The sequence below is a fragment of the Lynx canadensis genome, chromosome A1 (genome assembly GCF_007474595.2).
Source record: "Lynx canadensis isolate LIC74 chromosome A1, mLynCan4.pri.v2, whole genome shotgun sequence".
In the NCBI taxonomy this organism is placed as follows: domain Eukaryota; kingdom Metazoa; phylum Chordata; class Mammalia; order Carnivora; family Felidae; genus Lynx; species Lynx canadensis.
In genome coordinates, this window is record NC_044303.2 from 228,301,719 (window position 1) to 228,325,838 (window position 24,120).

Genomic DNA, 24,120 nt, shown 5'->3' on the forward strand with positions numbered 1-24,120 from the left:
TGAGAGCAGGCACAGCACAGTGTGCATTAGACGTCTGGCTTGAGTAGTACACACAAGTGATTATCCCCAGTACAAAAGATCTGGATGTTGTTTTCATCTGCCACAGCAATTAATTTTATTTCTACTAGCACAGCAGTATGAACATGGGAGAAAACATTAGCATCAAAAACGTTCAGTCGCTCTTAGAAAGGATTTGTAACTTTGAAGCAGCAGACCATTAGGCAAGATTTTAAAAGCTATTTTGTATTTATTGAAGTTCAAAACAGCCTAGCAAAGTACCTTCAAAATAAAGATGACCAAAATAAACTAGAAAAGTATTTCCAAAATAAAGATGACCAAAAATTTGTTAGCTCGAGCGTATTAGTTGTCAGTTGCTGCTCTAACCTAACACATTACCATAAACTTAGTGACTTAAACAACACAAGCGTATTATCTTACAGTTCTGCAGGTTAGAGATCCGACACGGGTTCCGTCCCACTGGGCTAAAATCAAGGTGTGGGCGGGGCCACGTTCCTTTCTGGGGGCCTTGGGGAAGACTCTGTTCTCTTCCCTTTTCACCTTCAGGGACCACCCACATTCCATGGGTCATGGCTCCTTCCTCCATCTTCAGAGCCAGAAATAATGCGTGTCTCTCTCTCTCTGTTCTGTTCTTTTACATTTTCCTCTGATCCTGACCCTCTCCCAATTCCTCTCCTCCCCTCTTAAGGACCCTTGGGATTACACTGGGCCCACCTGGAGAACCCAGAACAACCTCCCAGGTCAGATTAGTACCTTCATCCCACCTGCAATCTTCTTCTTCTTTGCCATCTAACCCAACGTATTCTCAGGTCCCGGGGATTTGGACACAGGCATGGTGATCGGGGGGTGGCATTAGTTTACCTACCACACGTTAAATACACAGGTAAATACACATTAGATACACCACAGTTAGTATTTTGTAATAGTTCAATAGTTGTCATTCAGTTACTTAATCTACAGAATTAATCTTTTTTATCATAAAACATATTCAACTGGCCAGATGCAACAGTAACAAAAAAAGTGTAAAGTGATATAAAACAAATTGTACAAGATTACAAAGTTAGTGATGATTTGTGTGTGTGTTCATATATGTATATATAAAACTATACAATGTATATACATGTGTATGCGTGTGTGTGTGTGTGTGTGTGTATACACATACCCCATATACATAGTTTTACAGTTAATTAAGTGGTTCTAGAAAATCAATATGCCATAAAGATTCCTGGGAAAGTAATGCTTATAAAATAAGGCCATGTTTATAAAGATCTCAAATCAGTCAAAGACAAGGTTCCTAATGAGAACATCCAGGTTACAGACAAATTCGTTCCTGGTTAGTCCTTTCCCCTTCTCCTCTCGCTTTTTTTCCTGTTGTACTGCCCAGATTTCCTTTCCCGGTGCCCTTAAAGGCCTGTGGCATGTGAAATGACTAGAGCCCGTGTGAACAAGGTCAAACCACCAAACACAAATAGGCCGGTTTGGAGGAAGTCACTGGAAAACAAAAGCATGCCATCCGTGCACCTCTGTGTCCAGGGCACCTGCAGCTCCGGAGAAGAAGGCCCCGCCCCTTTCAATGGTCGCAACACCAGCTTTGGTTCTCCACCTGGACTTTGCTTGAACGTGTGACCGCTGTGAACGGCGAGGGCTGGTGCCCAGCCCACGCCAGACTTAAAAGACAGGAATGTGGTAGTGGCGGTCATTCTCCGTCAGCAGGGAGATCTCGGGCCACTCCCTGAACGGCAAGTCTGGGTAGCAGACCTCAAAGTCTCTGGAGTTAAACTTGAACAGTCTGAACACTTTTATCTTTATTTCAAGGGAGTGTCCAAGAATAAACATATCGATCTGGAGAAGAGACGAGAGAGAGGTCACAAACACACATTTCCAATTTCCCGCCCCCACCATGGGAGGGAGCGTGTTCTCCTGAAGCTTAGGAAGCAGTGCCCTTGCTTAGGAACCAGACCCACACATGAACCACCGAAAGGCCAGTGTCAGGAACAAATGTCCACAATGCGGAAGGCAGGGACAAGCAGAGGAACATCTCTGTAGACCAGCATGAAGTTACAGGGGGAAAAAAAAAAACAAAAACAAAAACAAAAAAAAAAAAACACACCTAATAAAAAGTAAAGGATGCTCACAGTTAAAATCACACTGTTTTCCAACTAGTTTTAGATAAATTTTTGTAAAAAAATGGCAGGTAATTTTGCACACCGTCTAAGAGAGCAAAGCAAAACAAGAGAAAACCTCTTTTCTATGGGAATGAAAAAGTCTTATCTGGATTTTAAAGTTTTTAATAATTTCTTTTTTTTTTAACTTAAAGTTTATTTATTAGTTTTAATCATCTCTACACCCAACATGGGACTTCAACTCACGACCCGGAGATCAAGAGTCGTACGCTCTTCCGACTGAGTCAGCCGGGCGCCCCTAAAATTTTTCCAATAGTGTCTATTTATCTGCACTAAGGAACCAAATGTTTTCCCAAACATTATCTCCTTCTCCGGCTGGACTTTCTCTCGGTTAAACTCTGCTGTGGGAGGACTGCCACCATCTGAGAAGCAGAGTGAAAGCTCAGAAGGGCCTCCAGCACTGCTCAGTGGCCACGGGGCTTGACAGACACACGGCAAACTGCACGGAGCAGTGGTTTTTACTCTTCTTTTCCTCCTTTCAGGGGCAACGACATCAAGCCACTGCTTCGCCGCAGGTGGGTTTATCACCTGAAAGTAAATTCCACACACCTGTGTGTTTAGGCACTGCCACGGGGTCCTGAACACATTCTTCTGCCCCAATTACCTGCTCCAGTCCACATGTGTCGCCCACAGAATTCAGGTGGTTCATCATGAAGCTCAAAGGGTCAGAGGATGTTTCCCGGGAAAACAGGAGCCGAAAAAGACTGGGAATGACTTTCTGAGTCTTCATTTGCTCGTAAACTTCAGTGACTTGATAGAGCATGATGAACTTTAGAGCTTCGTAAAGTTTATATTCCAGAATCGCATCAGAAAAGAGGATGTTGCACATACTTCCTCTCTTGTGATAATCTTTAATTCCACTAAATTCAGTCCACTGGAAACACAGATGTGAGAGTGAGATTTACAGGGTAGAGGTGAATACCGACAGCATGGCATAGTTTTAAAGTATGTATAAAAATAAACCAGAGATTAATAGAGGGGACCTTTAACTTTTCATTTTTGACCCTGATTTTTAAATTTTTTTTTTTCAACGTTTATTTATTTTTGGGACAGAGAGAGACAGAGCATGAACGGGGGAGGGGCAGAGAGAGAGGGAGACACAGCATCGGAAACAGGCTCCAGGCTCTGAGCCATCAGCCCAGAGCCCGACGCGGGGCTCGAACTCCCAGACCGCGAGATCGTGACCTGGCTGAAGTCGGACGCTTAACCGACTGCGCCACCCAGGCGCCCCTGACCCTGATTTTTTTTAAAAAAAATTTAATGTTTATTTATTTCCGAGAGAGAGAGAGAGAGAGAGAGCGTGAGCGGGGGAAGGCCGGAGAGAGGGGGAGACACGGAATCCAAAGCAGGCTCCAGGCTCCGAGCTGTCGTAGGGCTCGAACTCACAAACCACGAGATCATGAGCTGAAGTCGGACGTTCAACCGACTGAGCCACCAGGCGCCCCTGACCCCGATTTTTTTAACCACAAGTATATATTACTTTTATAATAACAAACTAGCTTAAATATCTTTCAAAAAAGCACCACTGATTAGGTAAAAAACCAAGCAAGTCAGTTTCCTAAGACAGCTTAATACAGCTGGGTCGCACAGCAGATATTCCAGAGACGAACAGTAATAACTAGTATTCTTTGCCGCTCACCATGTGCCAAGCACGGTTTAAAGCCACGTGTATTAACTTATTCAATCCTCACAATAACAGTACAAGGGACACAATATTCACATATCGGTTTTACTCATCAAAAAACCACAGCACAGAAATTTTACGGTATTTACCGGGGAGGGTTCATTTCAACAATTCCAAATCTGTGTCTATTAAAAGGCAGGAAAACTCTTAGTTCAAATGACAGCATCTGTGGTGTCCCCAAGTTATTAATGGGGCACATTCCAGAAGTGCATTTCTGAATGCCCTGTCTGGACCTTGCACCACATCTCTCTGGGGAAAACGAAGGTACGGGACTGTTAAGGTTTCCTGGCCAGCCCACAAAGGCCTCCTGAACCCATAACGGGCCTAATGATCACATACAACGCTGCTCTCGTTCGTTGGTTACTTGGGAGGAGAAAGAACAGGAAAGCCCGTCGTCAGCTCCTAGAAGAGGCGCTCCTGCCCACAGGTCCTCCCCACGAGGCATCGGGTGACAGGCCTGACAGAGAAGAGTCACTCACTGCACCCGGGTGTGTGCTTTCATTCCTCGTCTTTTCTTCCCCGAGACACTCACCTGCGTTTTCAATAATTCCACACATTTACGTAACTTTCCAAACACATTGGAACCTGTATACTTCTCAGGACCAAAACTGTATTGCTGGATCCAATTACAACCTTGTGAAAAGAGCAGTTTTTCAGGAAGCTTGAAAAGGAAGGAGATGCCAACCGTGATTAGTACCTCAACGTTTATGACATTACAACCCAGAATATGTCATGGCACACGATCTTATCTCACTCAGGAATCTCCATTTAAAAAGACTAAATAAAAACATGGAGTTTTAGATTTGTGGATTAAGGGATTTGGATCATATTCTTTCCCTCTTTTTTTTTTTTTTCTTTTTGAGAGAGAGAGAGAGAGCACAAGCAGGAGAGAGGGGCAGAGAGGGAGAGAATCTTTTCCTTTTTTAATGTTTCCTTATTTATTTTTGAGAGAGTGAGAGGCAGAGACAGAGCATGAGTGGGGGAGGGGGCAGAGGGAGAGAAAGAGAGAATCTTAAGCAGGCTCCATGCTCAGTGTGGACCCCGACTTGGGGCTTGATCCCACAAACCACAAGACCATGACCTGAGCCGAAACCAAGAGTTGGACACTTGACCCACTGGGCCACCCAGGCACCCCACAGAGAGAGACAGAATCTTAAGTGGGCTCCACACCTAGCATGGAGCCCGACACGGGGCTCAAACTCACAACTGTGAGATCAGATCACGACCTGAGCCAACATTCAAGAGTTGGATGCTTAACCGACTGAGCCACCCAGGTGCCCCTGGATCATATTCTTTTTTTTTTTTTTTTAATGTTTATTTTTGAGAGAGAGAGAGAGACAAAGTACAAGGAGAGGGGGAGAGAGAGAGAGAGAGAGAGAGAGAGAGAGAGAGAAAGGGAGACACAGAATCCAAAGCAGGATCCAGGCTCCAAGCTGTCAGCACAGAGCCTGATGCGGGACTTGAACCCACAAACTGTGAAATCATCACCTGAGCTGAAGTCAGACACTTAACCGACTGAGCCACCCAGGCGCCCCGCGGATCATATTCTTAACTTACAATTTCACAGCTGATGAAAACCTACATGAAGATTTTGTCTATGAAACCATCTTTCTGCATAAAACACTTCCCAAACTGCCTAGGTATATCCGTTTAGAAATTATGTTTACCGTAACAACGCTAGAATACTGTAGCATATCGTGGAGCATATGGATTTTAGAATAAGGCACTTGGGGGTCCAAACCTCACTCTGTCACTCACCAGCCAAGAGACTGCTCAACCAGTGCAGATTATTTGCCCTCTGAGCCTCATCCTCTACCATAAATCAAGGACAAGATATCCATTTTACAGGACTCCGGCTGGGACTAAGTAAGACCACAGAATTTGTAAGACTCTGATCCAGTGAAGGGATCTAACCCATACCCCACCCGGCTGAGCCTGGGGAACCCCGGGGTGTGGCCGTATTCTCTGTCCTCGGCAGCTGGCCGCGGGGCTGGCACACTGCACACACTTGACGAGTGCTTCCTAGATAAAATGAAACTAATAAAAGCAACTCTCAAGAAAGAAATGGGAAGGAAATAGACCATGTGCAGCTATATATATGCATATACTTTATATACTCCTATTTCTTTGTGCTTCTGCCCTTAAATGTACATCCTAGATTGAACTTCCTACATTCAAAATAAAAATTCAGGTTGTTCATCAAGAATGTACTGCCTCAGGGCACCTCAGTGGCTCAGTTGGTTGAGCGTCCGACTCTCAATTTCAGTTCAGGTCACGATCCCAGGGTTGTGGGATCGAGCCCTGCATTGGGCTCCATGCTGAGTGTAGAGCCTGCTTACGATATTCTCTTTCTCTCCCTCTCTGCCCCTCGCCCCTACTCATGCTCACTCTCTCTCTCTCTCCCTAAAAAGTAAAAAACAAAAAATAAAGAATAAAAATAAAATAAAATAAAATTAAGAATATACTGCCTTATACCATTAAAATGAAAAGAAAAAAAAAACCAACAAGGCACAGACTGGGAGAAAATATTTGCAAATCACATATCTGATAAAGCACTTGTGTTCAAAATATATAAAGAAATCTCAAAATCCAATCAATAATAAAATAAGAAGGGGCAAAAGATTTGAACAGACACTTCTGTAAAAAGATAATAATGGATGGCCAATAAGCACATGGAAAGATGTTCATCCCCCCTGACTAGCGGAATGCCAACTAAAAGCACAGTGACGCCAGCGCACATCTATCAGAATGGCTAAAAAACCCAAAAAACAAAAAACCCCAAATCTGACAATCCTGGTTAGAACTGGGAACAATTGGAACTCTTACACACTACTGGTGGAAATGCAAAATGGCTGCACCACACGGGAGATCAGTTTGGTAGGTTCTTATGAACTCAGACCTACACCTACCACATGAGCCAACAATCTCACTCCCAGGCATTCGCCCAAAAGGAATGAAAACTTCCATTCATACAAAATCTTGTATGGGATTGTCAAAAACTAGAGATAATCCAGATGTCCTTCAACTGAAGAACGGATAAACAAACTATGTCATACTTACATCAAGGAATATCACTCAACAGTAAAAAGGAATGAACTACAAATTCACAGAATGTGGATGAATTGAAATGCATTTTTTAAAAAAGTTTTTTAATGTTTTATTTTTGAGAGACAGAGAGAGAGTATGAGCAGGGGAAGGAACAGAGAAAGAGAGACAGACAGACAGAATCCAAAGCAGGCTCCAGGCTCAGAGCTGTTAGCACAGAGCCCGACGCGAGGCTTGAACTCATGAACCACGAGATCATGACCTGAGCCGAAGTCGGACGCTTCACTGACTGAGCCACCCAGGCACCCCTGAATTGCAATGCATTTTGCTAAGCGAGAGAAGTCAGATGCAAAAGGCTACACACTGGACAGTTCCACTTATATGACATTCTGGAAAAGGTAAAACCATAGGGTCTTAAGACCAATCAGCGATGGCCCTGGGCTAGGGGTGAGGAAGGGCTGACTACAAAGGAACAGTGGAGAATCTCTGGAGCGCTCTATGCGTTTGTTAAACCTCAAATAACCGTAGAGTAAAAAAGTGAGTTTCAGTAGACCACCTTGCTTCTGAAGAATGGATGCCCTTCTCGAGCAAAGATGGTGGCATCCAAAGCAAACACAACTGAGCATGGCGGCCTTTCTGAGATGGAGGGGGCCACAGGGCCTTCGAAGGCTCCTTCAACCTCGGGACGCACAAAGCCGCCCACTGAAGACCCAGCCATCTGCGCTACAGTTCTTGTCAACGCAACGTTCCCCGCCCCACCCCACCCCTGCCCCGTTTCCAGCGGACGTACCTTCACAATGTCTTTTTCTTTCATCCACGATGGAAAGGAGAGGCCCTGGCTGAATACCTGAAACAACACTGACCTCAGTGCGTCATAGTTGTCTCTCTTTACTTGTCGGACACATTTGATGTGATGCCTCCAAAACAGCTCCTCGTAAGCCTGTCCACACAAAAACAGAAAGTTCGTTTTCAAACCCTCTGGATAAGGGAATAGAGAGAGTGAATTCACTGTATTGTCAGCGAGGCATTACCCCCAAAGAAAGGGGGCAACAGAGACAATAACAATTATAAATTATGAATGCGACCACATGTCACTATTTTATTCTGAGAGCAGGGGAGGTGAGCAGGGGAGGGACAGAGAGAGAGGGAAAGAGAGAATCCCAAGCAGGCTCTGTACTACCAGCACATAGCCCGATGCGGGGCTCGAATCTATGAACGAGGAGACCATGACCTGAGCCGAGATCAAAAGTCAGAGGCTTAACCGACTGAGCCACCCGGGTACCCCATGAGGACATGTCATTTTAAAGGGACATTTGTGGGGCACCTGGCGGTTCGGTAGGTTAAGCATCCAACTTTGGCTCAGATCATGATCTCATGGTTCATGGGTTTAAGCCCCACGTTGGGCTCTGTGCTGACAGCCTGGAGCCTGAAGTCTCCTTCGGATTCTGTATCTCCCTCTCTCTCTCTCTCTTAAAAATAAATAAACATTAAAAATTCTTTAAATAAAAATAAAAAAAATAAAAGGACATTTGTGTGTATTCAGTCTGTGTCATGCTTTTTCGACTGACACCTTCCTGGAAGCCCAGGAGCAAAAGAATGCCATTTAGGGGTGATGATGGCTATAATGTGACCAAAGGGAAAAGAAAATACTATATACGTTTAAGACCTCGCTAAAAATGACTTGAAACAAAAATTTCTTTTTTTTTAATTTTTAAAAAATGTTTATTTATTATTGAGAAACAGAGACAGAGCACAAGCAGGGGAGGGGCAGAGAGAAGGGGACACACAGAATCGGAAGCAGACTCCAGGCTCTGAGCTGTCAGCACAGAGCCCGACGCGGGGCTCGAACTCACAAACCGCGAGATCATGACCGGAGCCAAAGTCGGACGCTTAACCGACTGAGCCACCCAGGCGCCCCTTGAAATAAAAACTTCTCGTTGCTGACAAGGTTGGATAGCACCGCTGGGAAAAGTTACCAAGGTCGGTCCAATGGAAAATTCTAAAACTCCTCAGAATTTTACATCCAGGTGCCTAATCCCTGCAAAGACAGAAGTCCCCCCTGCTTGTCCAGAGAGCCCGTAGGCTTGGTGGGCAGAGCTGAAGAGTGCCACCCTCGAGTTTCCTGAAGTGACAGCCTACGGTACGCCATCGTCCACGCCCTTGTAAAGCAGGGCGGAATGTTAGTTTCCTGATTTTTCCACACAAATTCCCCATCGTCCGTGACCTGTATAAACTGACGCACCTTCCGCATCAGCTTGGCACGCGGCGTCTCTCCCTTCCATTCTCTCGCAGAGTAACTGAGGAGATCGACCTCCGCCTCCACGCTGAGGTTCCCTGGACCAAATCAGATAGGAAAGGTAGTGAATTTTCCCTTTTCCTCGCCCTTCTTGAACCCTCCCTGCACCTTAGAAATAAGAAAACATGAAAATACTTACTTTTGAACTTTCTCTGCAGATATCCAATCCACCTAAAAGGTAAAGGGAAAATAATATCAAAAATCTACTCTGGAAAGCAAGGGTCTATTGGTGAAACCAGAGGATAATACAACCACCTACCATTTCAGCCGGCGCCCTAAATAGGAGTGCATCCTCCTCACGTAGCAGAGGGCAGCCACCAGGAATGCTACCGCCAGCGTCACTGAGCCCCTGGCTACCTTCCACGCAGTATCCAAGGCTTGGCTGGTGACCAGCGTCCAGGAGTGAACCTGGTCACTTCCTGCAAAAATTTAATAATAGAAAAAAGACACGTCACAATTACCCAAGTCTGCTTTAAGGGAGGGAAATATATCGCTCATTGTACCTGCCAAGTGTCTGTCATTGAGTACATGAACAGTTTTTAAGGCATTCAAAAATTCAATCTGAAAGTTAAAGAAACACCCAGTTCTCCTCTAATCAATGTCGTATGTAAGAATGTCTTTGTCCCACACAATTCACGAGGAATAATCATAGAGCATAGGCTTCGGAATCCCTCAGACCTGTTCAAAACCCGTCTCGCGACTACCCTGGCTGTGTGACTGTGAGAAAGCTCACTTCTCTACTCCCAATTGTCTTGACTGCAACACTGGGGAAAAATGCCGATCTCCCCGGAGGAAGATGGAATGAAATTGATTAAGAATGCACCCTGTGCTGCGTATCTGCTGAACCCAAGAATGGTTCCAGCAGGGACCCTGCTCCACACCAGAGTCCTCCAGTGATGCCACCGCCACGTACATCTGCCCACTTGGGTTTGTTTTGTTTGTTCTTTAAGTAGAGGGAGAGCACAATTGGAGGAGGGGGCAGAGGGAGAGAGAGAGAATCTCCAGCAGGCTCCACGCTCAGCGCAGAGCCCAACGTGGGACTCAATCCCACAACCTCGGGATCGTGACCTGAGCTGAAATCAGGAGTTGGACACTCAATTGACAGAGTGACCCAGGTGCCCCGCCTTTTTTTTTTTTTTTTTTTTTTTAATTTTAGAGCCACTTGGATGTTCTTAAAGCATTAGGAGTGATGACAGATGGCATCACCTTAACACACACAATGAGTGGTCCAAACCGCGGGCACACAGACATCATTTCCAGGGAGTGGACACCTCAGCAGAGCTGTGAGGTGGAGACAGATGTGCTGTGTGTGGTCCACACTGCAATTCCTGATTTGGCCAGAGGGCATGAACGGGCCTCAAGAGCTCCAACCGCATACTTGCAATATCTTACTATGTGCAGCACATTCCCAATTATATGATGCTTGAGCATGTAAAATGCCAAAGTACAAATGAGGAAGAGAACTTTTGAATAGTGGCCAAACCTCCTGGGGTTCATTGTGAAATCTTTCCCTCCCTGGCACAAGGTTTAGTAAAATTCCAGTGATTAACGGTAGTAAAAGCCTCAGCAATTCAGAATCTACAGTTTTAGCATTTTTTTTTTTTTAAAGTAGGCTCCACACCCAATGTGGGGCTTGAACTCCTGGCCCTGGGATCAAGAGTCGCATGCCCCACCGACTGAGCCAGCCAGGTGCCCAAATTTTAGCATTTTTGACCATACCGATATTTGATGTACATTTAAACTCTCACAAGAATTTACTAGCAAATAAAGAAATTAACTTACCAGTGAATGAACCTAGACATATTTGCAATTACTTAAAAGGGCAGTTTCTTCTTTTTTATGGTAGTTATTATTTTTTAATATAATTTATTGTCAAATTGGCTAACATGCAGTGTGTACAGTGTGCTCTTTTTTGGGGGTAGATTCCCATGATTCCTCGTTTATCTTCAACACCCAGTGCTCATCCGAACAAGTGCCCTCCTCAATGCCCATCACCCCTTTGCCCCTCTCCCCCCCCCCCCCCCTCCCATCAACCCTCAGTTTGTTCTCTATATTTAAGAGTCTCTTATGGTTTGCCTCCCTCCCTCTCCGTTTGTAACCATTTTTCCCCTTCCCCTCCCCCATGGCCTTCTGTTAAGTTTCTCAAATTCCACATATGAGTGAAAACATATGATATCTGTCCTTCTCTGACTTATTTCACTCAGCGTAATACCCTCCAGTTCCATCCACATTGCTGCAAATGGCAAGATTTCATTCTTTCTCATTGCCAAGTAGCATTCCATTGTATATATAAACCACATCTTCTTTATCCATTCATCAGTGGATGGATATTTAGGCTCTTTCCATAGTTTGGCTATTGTTGAAAGCGCTGCTGTAAACATTGAGATACATGTGCCCCTATGAATCAGCACTCTGTATCCTTTGGATGAATTCCTAGCAGTGCTATTGCTGGGTCGTAAGTTGTTCTACTTTTAATTTTTTGAGGAACCTCCACACTGTTTTCCAGAGCAGTGGCACCAGTTTGCACTCCCACCAACAGTGCAAGAGGGTTCCCATTTCTCCACATCCTTGCCAGCATCTGTTGTTTCCTGAGTTGTTCACTTTAGCCACTCTGACTAGTGTGAGGTGATATCTCAGTGTGGCTTTGATTTGTATTTCCCTGATGATGAATGACGTTGAGCATCTTTTCATGTGTCTGTTGGCCATCTATCCAAAGATGTCTTCTTTGGAAAAGTGTCTATTCATGTCTTCTGCTCATTTCTTCACTAGGTTATTTGTTTTTTGGGTGTTGAGTTTGGTAACTTCTTTATAGATTTTGGATACTAACCCTTTATCTGATATGTCATTTGCAAGTATCTTTTCCATTCCATTGGTTGCCTTTTAGTTTTGTTGATTGTTTCCTTTGCAGTGCAGAAGCTTTTTATCTTGATGAGGTCTCAATAGTTCATTTTTGCTTTTAATTCCCTTGCCTTTGGAGACGTGTCAAGCAAGAAATTGCTGTGGCTGAGGTCAAAGAGGTTGTTGCCTGTTTTCTCCTCTAGGGTTTTGATGGTTTCCTGTCTCACATTTAGGTCTTTCATCCATCTTGAGTTTGTTTTTGTGTATGATGTAAGAAAGTGGTCTATTTTCATTCTTCTGCATGTTGCTGTCCAGTTCTCCCAGCACCATTTGTTAAAGAGACTGTCTTTTTTTTCCATTGGATACTCTTTCCTGCTTTGTCAAAGATTAGTTGGCCATACATTTGTGGGTCCAATTCTGGGTTCTCTATTCTATTCCACTGGTCTATGTGTCTGTTTTGTGCCAATACCATATGGTCTTGATGATTACAACTTTGTGGTAGAGGCTAAAATCTGGGATTGTGATGCCTACTGCTTTGGTTTTCTTTTTCAACATTACTTTGCCCATTGGGGGTCTTTGTGGTTCCATACACATTTTAGGATTGTTTGTTCTAGCTCTGAGAAGAATGCTGGTACAATTTTGATTGGGATTACATTGAATGTGTAGATTGCTTTGGGTAGTATTGACATTTTAACAATATTTATTCTTCCAATTCATGAGCACGGAATGTTTTCCCATTTCTTTGTGTCTTCTTCAATTTTCCTCCAATTCATGAGCACGGAATGTTTTCCCATTTCTTTGTGTCTTCTTCAATTTCCTTCATAAGCTTTCTATAGTTTTCAGCATACAGGTCTTTTACATCTTTGGTAGGTTTATTCGTAGGTATTTTATGGTTCTTGGTGCAATTGTAAATGGGATCGATTTCTTGATTTCTCTTTCTGTCACTTCATTGTCGGTGTATAGAAATGCAACTGATTTCTGTACATTGACTTTGTATCCTGCGACTTTGTTGAATTCATGTTATCAGTTTTAGCAGATTTTAGTGGAGTCTTTTGGGTTTTCCAGGTAGAGTACCATGTCATCTGCAAAAAGTAAAAGTCTGACTACTTCTTTGACAATTTCGATGCCTTTTATTTCATTTTGTTGTTTGATTGCTGATGCTAGGACTTCCAACACTATGCTAAACAACAGCGGTGAGATGGACATCCCTGTCGTGTTCCTGATCTCAGGGGGAAAGTTCTCAGTTTAAAAGAACATTTTCAAAAACAGGTACTCACCTGTTTAGAACAATTAGTTAGCTGTTCACTATACATTTACTCCTGCCTAGATATTTAGTAAAACTTTGTGTGAGTTGTTTAAAAATGTACAGCTAATAAATAAAAAAGTCAATAAAAAAATGTAAAAAAATGTAAAAAAATGTAAAGCTATACTGCCTTTACACCTACAATTTAGATTTTTATTAATTCAGTGATTTCTCAACTGTGAAAAATTCTCACATGTGTAAATAATTTTAGTAAGTCCTTAAATTCAGGAAAAACTAGAACTTTGTCTACGTGATACATAATTTCTTTTAACGTATTTATAAACTTTTCCTAGAAAAATGAATATTACACATGATTTTAGTTTGTTTTTTCTCTTCATACACATTAGACATCTTTTCATTTAACTACACATAGATCTACGTTATTCTTTTTAAAGAATGCATAATATTTTAGTATACATATAGACCATCACATGGGGTGCCTGAGTGGCTCTGTTGGTTAAGTGTCCGACTCTCGATTTTGGCTCAGATCATGATCTCATGGTTCATGGGATCGAGCCCTGCACTGGGCTCTGTGCTGATAGCACGGAGCATGCTTGGGATTCTCCCTCTCCCTCTTTCTCTCTCTACTCTTCCCCCACTCTCTCTCTCTCAAAAAAAAAAAAAAAAGATAGACAATCATATATGTAACATAATCACTGCCTCACCAATAAACCATTTGGATTATTTCCCATTTTTCACTCTTACAAACACTGCTGAGAAAGACATTATCTTCCAATAGTCCTTACGGACTCATGGTAGCTTTTAGGATAATTTCCAAAAGGGGAAACTTTCGATCAAGGGGTGTGTACATTTGTAGTTTTGACAGATATTGCCAAAGCACCCTCCAAAACAAACCATCAACTAACACCCCCTTATGTGTATGAGCGTCCCTGTGTCCCTAAACACCAGTTCCAGTCGTGATTTCTCACAGCCGTCCACATTTCTGTAGGAACGCATTCACATTTCTTCTTCCAGGAAGAGCCTTTTAGAGCATCTGCCCATTTCCCACTGGGTGGCGCTCGTGTTTGTGTGGACTCAGAGGGCCTGCAGTCACTGAGGTGGGGTCTGGCTGCCGCGCCCTCCAAGGGGCAACACTGCTCTCATCTGTCACAGACTCTAACCAACCCACTGTAGTCTCGGGGTTACTTCCAGACCTTTTGGGACCCTTGATTTGAGACCCCCTAAGCCAGGGCCTTCTCCTGAGCATGAGGCCACTCCATGGCAGCTGCCCAGGGCTTCCACAGGACCCACTACAGATTGTGGCTCTCCTCACTCCTACACACACACAACACACTTCCTTAGCCTAATGCCCTCATCCTTGAAATTAAGCCCTGCCTCCAACCCAGAAAAGGGATATGATCAACTTATTAGAAAAAAACACGTGAGGGCTCAGTACGCCTTTTCCGTGCAAACCTAGACTACAAACTTAAACTCCTGGCTTCCCCCCCTACCTAACTGGCACAGTTTTTGGTCAAGTGACTCAAACCAAAGAAGGACCAGGGTGCATGAACAGGGCGGCTGGTGTGGGTGCCAGGGAGCGACCCGGAGGAGGGAACCCATAAGTCCCGTGCAAGCGGCTGCAGCTCACACAGCCCTGAGGTGTTTGTACAATATATGAAAATATTATAAGGAGTGGGGCTTCTTCATCTAAGGAGAGGAAGTGCAGTGTTTTAGTAGGAAAAAGTATGGCTCCATTGATAATTAAAATAGCTACAGTTGGAATTTCGCTATAAGCCAGAGCCCCTTATGGGCTTTCCAGGCGTTCTCTTGGGTCACCTGGGTGGCTCAGTCCATTAAGCGTCCAACTCTTGGTTTAGGCTCAGGTCATGATCTCATGATTCGTGAGTCCGAGCCCCGTGTCAGGCTCTGAGCTGACAGCAGAGAGCCTGCTTGGGATTCTCTCTCCCTCTCTCTGCACACCGCCCCCTCACCCCACGCCCCGCACATGTGCGCTTTCTCTCGCTCTCACTCTCTCTCAACATAAATAAATAAACTTAAAAAAAATAAAGTGGGGCGCCTGGGTGGCGCAGTCGGTTGAGCGTCCGACTTCAGCCAGGTCACGATCTCGCGGTCTGTGAGTTCGAGCCCCGCGTCAGGCTCTGGGCTGATGGCTCAGAGCCTGGAGCCTGTTTCCGATTCTGTGTCTCCCTCTCTCTCTCTGCCCCTCCCCCGTTCATGCTCTGTCTCTCTCTGTCCCAAAAATAAATAAACGTTGAAAAAAAAATTAAAAAAAAAAAAAAAATAAAGTAATTCTCTCATTTGCTCCTGCAAACACTGCCCCACCCCCATCCCGGCCCTGCTCCTACACTGGTGACTTCTTGGGCTTCTGTTTCTCCACCTGGGGATCGAAACACAATGCAACAGTGCCTGGAACACAGGAAGTGCCATGCTGGCCCTCCTGATCCTTCCTGCAGAGTCACATGGTAGGGGAAGGAGGGCATGGGCGGAGTGGTTTCTGCCTCTGGAGTGGCTGGTTGTGAGGGTGGGTGGAAATGTTAGGGAAGCGCGGAGCAAGCCGTCTGGCAAAGCCTGAGTCCCTAGTCTGTGTTGATCACTATTTTTATTGCTACTACTGTAACCACCCTTATTCTGCAGATGAGGATGCGAGGGAGAGAGAGATTAAATATGTAAGTGGTAAAGCTGGAATCCCAAGACAGGGCAATGCGGTGCCAACACTGAGTGCCTTATCACTTGGCTGTCCTGCCTGTGAACTGTGCAGCTGAGTAAGTCTTCAAATTAACTTTGCTGCAGCAAGTGGAATTAAGACTCTTTAAAAAGAGAATTAAAATCAATTTTTCCCGCGTGTGTCAACAACTGGTTTACAACTCAAAAGCAACAGCCATAGGCAAGAATACCACGAATGAGGTGCCTTGCAAAATACGATCACAAACATGACTTGGATGATCTCATGAGTCAAATCTCATCTCCCCAAATACAGCTGAGGGGGGATTAAAGTCTCTCATGGCAGGATCTTCACGGGGGAATCCCCCGTCCGCCAGCCCAGGGAGAGAATTCAGGGAGGATTCAGCCCTGGCCCAGCCTCCCCTCCCCTGCCCAAGAGGACCCGGGCTTGGGTGAGGCTTTACCCCGACAAACAGGAAGGAGGGCAAGGCCCCACCAGTGATCTGGTCATTGAACACAATACAGAGAGGAAGGAGGACGAGGACCTCCCAGAAACAAGGGATGGGGGCAGGTTTTGGTGATGAAGAATCTCCAGGAAGCGAAGAGGAGAGGAAGAGAACAGAAGCACCGTCAGAATTATGGGTTTGGCCCTCTTTCAGGTTCGTCAAGAGACAAAAAACCCAGTGTCTTTTCAGGACTTTTGGAATGGACAACCCGGGTGGTGGCTGAAATGAGGCCGCCATGCATTTCTGTCCTATTGGAAAGTGGATTAATTAGGCCTCACACATCCCCCCAATCTTCAGCACGAAGACACGTGAGAGACCCCAACCCATACTGTGGGAAGAAGTCATACTTAAGTAGTTAAGATATCCTGGAGTAACTGCACCAGAGCCTCCTGAAGTCAACAACGCGGCTATCTGAACGTAAAATCTGATCTGCCATCACTCAAACTATATATGGCAGATGAGACCACTGACTAGAACTGAAAAGAGAAAAAAAAAAAAAAAAGCCACCTTTTTGTGGTAAAATTCTACTTAGAGTTTTTTCCATTCTCTAAAATGTACCAAAGCCGAAATAATTCAAACATTAAAACAGGAAACCAAAAAGAAAAAAAGAAAAAGAAAAAGAGCCCTGAAAACAAAACCAAAACTCACTGAAGAGCCGGAAACAGAGTGATTATGCACACGGCAGCTCCCCCCGGGAGCCCTGGGCTCCTTCTCGTGGAAACTCCTCAGTGTCTCCTTCGCCCTAGAAACTTCCAGTGACTTCCTGGGCCCAGGCAGCCCATCCATTCCTGCCTCTACTTGTCTCCCAATCTTACTCATGGTACAGCAGTCCATGGCGCCTTCTCCCCGCACACGTCCACACAGCCAACCGCATCTGGCTGTTGACTTTCTCCTGAAGCAGATCAGGGGCTACCCAGTGGGCCACAGAAGGGGGAGACTAGGCCTGAGCCAAAAGACCTAAAAGGCGATTTATTTTTTTTTTTTCAACGTTTTTTTATTTATTTTTGGGACAGAGAGAGACAGAGCATGAACGGGGGAGGGGCAGAGAGAGAGGGAGACACAGAATCGGAAACAGGCTCCAGGCTCCGAGCCATCAGCCTAGAGCCTGACGCGGGGCTCGAACTCACGGACCGCGAGATCATGACCTGGCTGAAGTCGGACGCTTAACCGACTGCGCCACCCAGGCGCCCCTAAAAGGCGATTTAACTTAGAAATTTGAGAGCACAGGGAGCGAAGAAATATGTGTATTAATGTCATCTTGTTAAAAACAACATTCAAGGTAAAAGATACTAATGTAATTTAATGACTTCAACAGCCCCTCCATGTGCATCAATAGCATGTTATGGTTATTTAGCAGGAGGTAGGGGAGAGAGCGCCCGAGAGAGACTGCCGGATCCGGGAGCAGAGGGGAGCCTGGGGCGGGGGTGGAGGGGGGGAGCCCCAGGACAGCTCCCACTCTCTGCCGCCAGGGACAGAGGGAGCGACACAGACGTTTCAGAGGCGTTGGTAAACTTTTCACTTTTCTGAGCTGAGTTGTGGAACACCACCCGCTCTGAAAAAGTGAAGGTGGCTTCGGGGGTATCCTAACCAAAGGTTAGTACTGCAGAGAGGCGTCATCAGAAACCCCATGGTGCCATGGACCCAGGAGGATCAGGGAAGGCCTTCCTTTCTCCTGCTAGCCCTTCCCTGGTTATACTTCCTTCCCCTAAACCCTCACCCCGGGCTGGCAGGTAGTGAAAGTCACATGCTCTGTCCTGAAGGAGCTCATGGTCAGGGGGCACAATGCCCTCCCATCAGGAAAGGCTCCTGGCCGGCTTGTCCAGGCCCACAGAGCCCCGACCCGCACACCCCACGGTCAGCACATCTCGGGGGGGGGGGGGGGTGGCGCGTGTCTCACTGCAGGGACTCAGAATAACAGCAGGGCCTGTGAACTGGATGCAGACATGGCAGGCAGGCCTCCATCCCCAAGCGGGTCACCTCTCTCTGGGGTTAACTGTGAGAAACCAAGAGGCTGGGGAATAAAGCAACATAATGTACGTGAGTCCAAACAAATAAACTAAGCGGGACGTAAGCCCAAGGGTAAACACACAGAACAAATCCCGGGAGGTCGGCAAAGTGTCTCTGGAGCGTGGGGAGACCACGAGAGAGGTTTTACAAGTCAGCACAGCCGTGGAAAGGACTACGCTTAAGTGTTCTTGCTTCTTGAAAAATCACAGGCTAGCTCTTTGTTTTCAGTTACAGAGGAAATATTCAGAAAAAAATATCCTCTTAACAAGTGCGAGGTCAAAGGACTTTGTAAGCTTTTGTAAATTTCAGTATGAATTCTGCTCAACTAAGAAATGACAGTCTTCGACTCAGTAAAGAACTATAACCAAAAAGTGCAAGATCGGTATCACTGAGGAAGACAGCCACCAAGGGGAAGGTTTTTATCTTGAAAGTCATGATCAGTGAGACATTCAGCTGTAGCCCTGTCATGCAACCCTCTTAGGCTCGGAGCACAATCCCCACGGGACGGGGCATGTTTTTACCCAAGGCTCCTGTTAAACTGAGCGTCAGTAAATACAACAGGAAACTGCTCCTTGCCAAACACTAACGGGGCTCTGGTGTGTGTGTGCGTGTCTGTAACAATGTCATAGCTCAGAGTTTTTCCATTTACTAGGGCAAAGTTCAGGGGTGTTAATTGCAACCCACCACTTTAAAAGAGAGGTTAAATTTTCTAATCATGCGTAGGGGATTTTGAACCCTCCCAGCTATAAAAATACAAAAGCTGGAGGTGGGATAGGCTTCTGTGGACCAGCAAGTTGTAACTCCTCCTCTGGAGAAAAATCTCAGCACGCCAGGATCACTTGCTCCACCCAGACACTCTCCTTGGCCCTGATCTGGCGAAACAAGCCAGAGACTCTGTCTTCACTCTGCCACTTTCTAGCTGTAGGACCTCAGACAAACCACTGAGCTTCAAGGATCTCGAAACATCTCTCTAATGGAGAAGACCATAGCGATAACAGACGGTTAGATGAAAGCAAACGCCAGCCACGAAAGTGTGCTTGTAACCACAGAGGCACAGTGCAAATGGAAACTCTCCCACTGAGTCCCTGTGAGCCTCCACCTCTGGGGGTGGGAACTCACTTCCGTTGGTGGGAGACCATCTTCTTTTCGGGAATATTTCTCTCTTTATTGATCAAAGTCTATTGTTAGTCAATGAATATAGATTAAGCTCCTCCTGCAGGCAGAACACTGGGCCAAGAGCTGATGCTACAATTGCAAACAGAAGGCTGACCTCTCCTCGTGTGTCTGGGGCACGACCCAGGCAATGCTCCACAGAAACGTGGCTCCATCAGCAGAGGTACCACGGGTACCCGACCTAGTCCCACGTGAGCTAGAGCAGAGAGCCAGCGGGTACGGCAACAGTTCACAAGGCCAGGAAAGCAAGGGCCTTTAGACCCTTTAGAGATGCTGGTGTTACCTGAAAAGCAGGGAAAGTTCCTGAGCAAGAGGCTGGTGCGGTCAGACCTGTAACCAAGCTTGAATCGTTATTGCTTGGAGTCATGAGGATCATGTCAGATGACTCTTCTATGCGACACCTTTAAGTCTTTCACAGAATCACAGAATGCTTTGGGCGAAGGCGCTGGAGTTCTACTTGTTCTCCAAGGCCTGATTCACACCAGTCCCTCTGCAGAGCAGTGTAGACAGAGTGCTGTCCCCACCCCCGCCCCTGGCCACCGCACTCTGTCTACACTGCAGGTCAGTTAGGCATATTCGTGACTGTGTCCTCTGCTGGCCTGGAAACACCTCTGAGGTGAAAGCTGAATCCTAATTTGCTGCGGACCTGGTCATCCGACGGCCTGTCGTGTGCACCCCTTCATCTCTGAGGTGGAGAAACTGAAGCCCAGAGAAAGCAAGTAGAAGTCTGAACTTGAACCAACAGATTCTGACTCAAGGTCAGTGCCCTTTCAATTAACCTCATAACTGCCTTCCCGGGGCAATTCTCTCCCAAGAATTCAAAACAACTGTAGAAGGCAGCTATCATTTCCATTGTGCCTGCTTCTCGTTGTCTCAACCAGTCCTCGTATGACACGGGCTCGAAGGGGTCTCTTCGTCGTCCAGGTCACTCTCCTCCGAACTCCTCCTCAGAACGCAATGTCCTGAGCGTGACCCCCCAGGAGACAATCCAAAAACATGACCACTCCTTCATGCTCGGTCAGGGGTCGGCCAGTTTTCTTGTATAGGGTCAGAGAGTATCTTAGGCTTGCCTGCCATCTGGTCTCTGTGTCAAGTACCCAAATGGGCCCTGACAGAAAAACAACCATTAGACAATACACAGTGAGGCTGTGTTCCAAGAAAACCTTATTTACAGACACCGAAATCCAAAGTTCACGTAAGTTTTACAGGTGAGGAAGTGGCATTCTTTTGAGTTTTTTTCCTTTCTGACCATTAAAAAAAAAAAGTCAAAACCATTCTTAGCTCACAGGCCATATAAAAACGGAGCGGAACCAGATTCAGCCCATGGACTGTGCTTTGCCGAACCCTGTTCTAGACGATACGCTCCAAGTAACGCATCCAGCCTGAGATTGTATCAGTCAGTTTCGTACAGCTGAGAAACAAAAAGCCCTCCACTCACAAGTAGCCTGCCGTCAACTAAAAGCCCCGTTGCTGGAGTAAGTGTCCCCAGCCTTCGAAGGGGGAGGCAGGGATCTGCACTTTTATCCCACCGTCCTTCAGATTTCCAGCTGGAGGTGCTTTCCAGGAGCCCTGGCTCCGCCCTCTGCCCCAGCCTTCACTCGCCTGACTGACTCCTTCCCAAGCACCACGCCTGATGGCAGGTTGGGAGCTACTGCTCAGCTCAGCCCCTCCTCCACCCTCCAGAGAGGGCCTCGGGCCTGACCTTTTAGGTGTGAGCTCAGCTCGGGCATGGCTAGCAAGCCCATCTGGCCACACAAGTGGAACTTGTGGGTTTTATCACTGAGCTGACATTTAAAAAAAAAATTGTGTTTTTAACGTTTATTTTTTTGAGAGAGAGAGAGAGATGGAGTGTGAGCAGGGGAGGGGCAGAGAGGGAGACATAGACTCCAAAGCAGGCTCCAGGCTCCGAGCTGTCAGCACAGAGCCTGCTGTGGGGCTCGAGACCCATGAACCATGAGATGATGGCCTGAGCCGAAGTTGGGCACTTAACCAACTGAGCCACCGAGGTGCCTCCTAGGCTAACATTTTAAAAATCTCTGACTCCTGTGTCCACCTTTCAGTTCGGCCAGGACCCGGGAAGGGAAGCAAGGGGGTGATCACGTGTGCCGGCTCCAAGCTTTTTAGACCAGGAGCAGACACGTAACCCCACGCAAGTTCATGTTCCTGGATCTGGTTCACCGCCTCAACCCGCCAGGGCTTTGGTGGTGTACTCTCAACTCTTAGACCTTTATAATTTTTTTAAGGTTTATTTATATTTGAAAGAGATAGAGAGAGAGAGAGAGAGAGAGAGAGAGAGAGGCAGTGCACGAGTCGGGGAGGAGCAGACAGAGAGGGAGACCGAATCCAAAGCAGGCTCCAGGCTCCGAGCTGTCAGCACAGCCCAACAAGGGGCTTGAACTCAGGAGCCTTGAGGTCATGACCTGAGTGGAACGGACTGAGCCACCCAGGCGCCCTCACTCTTAGACCTTTCATCTCCCAATCATTTACGAAATGTGACCAGGAGAGAACTATGGGTACACTCAGACAAGTCACCCTTCACTTTTGCCCCGAGGTGATTTTTCCATTAATCAGAACCATTTGGGCTCTGTTGCTAGTGGTTACTAATCCTTCTAATTGGCTTCCCTTCCCAAAGCCATTTTCCACTCCTTAGCCAGTGGTGTTTTTTGTTTGTTTGCTTGGTTTTTCTTGCTTTTTTACATGCAATGGGTGTGTCAGCTCCCATTTACAAATCTGGCTTTTCTTCTTCCTCTCCCTCTTCTCCTTCTCCTTTCTCCCTCTTCCTCCTTCGCTGCCTCCTCCCCTTATTATTATTTTGGCTTTTCTTACTTGTAGGAAACCCCATGAAGTGAGCTGGAAAAGCCTGTAAACGAGGTGTGAGAGAGGTAATCGTGCCTCACCCCTCGCCCCATCCTAGCCAAAAGTCATGGGGCACCAGTTCTGGAACCAGGAACCAGCCACACCATGTAACTCACAAACCCTAGGGACTGAGAAGTGGAGGTGGGCGCACCCCGGACGGAGGCACAAAGCAGAGCCCCTCTCTCCTCCCCAGGTCTTCCTTCCTCTCTCCTTTCACCGCCCCCTCCACCTTTACGTGGCCTTTTAGGTCTGCTCTCCACAGAAGAGACCTTCGAAACAAACTCATCAGAGCCTCCGGACCAGCAACATCCCTGCCGCCCGAGGCACTTAGGAATACAGATCCGCGGGCGGCATCATCTGTACTCTGCGAGGTCCCCAGCAATCTGCACGCACGCCCAAGTCTCAGGGGCACTGGGACGGGGCGGAGGATCTCCCTTGCCCCGGGTCCACCTGTGCATTTCCTGATGTACTGGGCTGAGGCCCAGGCCCCCCGTCTTTTGTCAAGTTCCCAGGTGATTCCGATGTGTTGCCAGCGCTGAGAAACCCGCTGGGGAGTAGGGGCCTCCTCCATCCTCGGCCGTCTCTGTCTTCTCAAGTCATATATTATCACATGCCGGTTAATTTCCGAAATTTCCGTTAGGAGAAATCATGCCAGACAGAGTCTCACTGGTCACAAGAAGTGTTGCCTGTGTTATGTGGCGCCTGGGTGGCGTAGTCAGTTGAGCGTCCAACCCTTGGCTCGGGCCACGATCGCGAGGTTCGTGAGTTTGAGCCCCGCAGTGGGCTCTGTGCTGACGGTGTGGAGCCTGCTTGGGCTTCTCTCTCTCCTCTCAGCCCCTCTCCCACTTGCACGTGCTCTCTCTCTCCCAAAATACATAAATAAGTAAACACTGAAAAAAAAAAGACATGTTGCTTGTGTTTTGTGCCTCTTTGCTTTCAGCCAACAGGAGGGGCTAGTTTTACTAGTCAGTTGTTTTTCCGTGGCAGAGCTACGCCTATGGAAAGAGAGACTGTGCTGAAATTAAAATGAAAGGAACCTGACCATTAATGTGGCCTCCAGCAAGGGTGACCAATGCATCCCGGCCTGCCTGGGACTCTCCGAGTTTTAGCACTGAAAGTTCCACATCCCAGGACATCCCTGTGGCAGGCACGCCACGGCGGTCACCCTTCCTCTGGGGCCCCATGCGGTCTGACCCTGATTCTTCCCCATTCTGTCCCCTCTGCCGTTTGCTCAAGAGGACGGGCTGTGAGTTCCTCCATGAGAGCCCTCTCTGCCTCCCGCCTGCCTTCGCCCCTGCTTTCTTCTGCCTGTAATACCCTCCACTCGACTCTTTCTCCAGCTGTCAGCTCCAATGTCACTTCCTGTGGCAAAGCCTCTGACCCTTTCCCTCCCCCCGGGCTTGCTCAAGTCCCCGTTACTCTCTCTCAGCACACGGCGTCTCTTCCCTTCGCGGCACTTAGCACGGTTTACACAACCGTGTCTGTGTTTGATCAGTGTCTGCCTCCCCACGTAGGTAAACGTCTTAAGGACGGGGATTGTGTCTGTTTTCTCCCTGCTTTCTTGGTGCCTAGGCACTGGGCAGACGGCT

At 46.7% G+C, this 24,120-nt stretch overlaps 1 protein-coding gene across 2 annotated transcripts in view; it reads right to left on the reverse strand.

Annotated features, from left to right (window-relative positions):
• Positions 1-227: 227 nt before the first annotated feature.
• The window catches only part of OTULINL (OTU deubiquitinase with linear linkage specificity like), a 31,133-nt gene continuing 7,240 nt past the window's right edge, over positions 228-24,120 (reverse strand). Inside the window, exons 2-8 of one of the 2 annotated variants that reach the window (XM_030332413.1) lie at positions 9,486-9,645; positions 9,366-9,397; positions 9,173-9,264; positions 7,721-7,870; positions 4,418-4,546; positions 2,806-3,075; positions 228-1,860 (exon numbers count right to left, since the gene is read on the reverse strand). In XM_030332413.1, coding sequence (XP_030188273.1) covers positions 1,687-1,860; positions 2,806-3,075; positions 4,418-4,546; positions 7,721-7,870; positions 9,173-9,264; positions 9,366-9,397; positions 9,486-9,645 — 1,007 coding nt within the window. In that variant the 3' untranslated portion in view covers positions 228-1,686. The remainder of the gene's footprint in view (positions 1,861-2,805; positions 3,076-4,417; positions 4,547-7,720; positions 7,871-9,172; positions 9,265-9,365; positions 9,398-9,485; positions 9,646-24,120) is intronic. The other variant, XM_032594672.1, reaches the window with a different exon arrangement.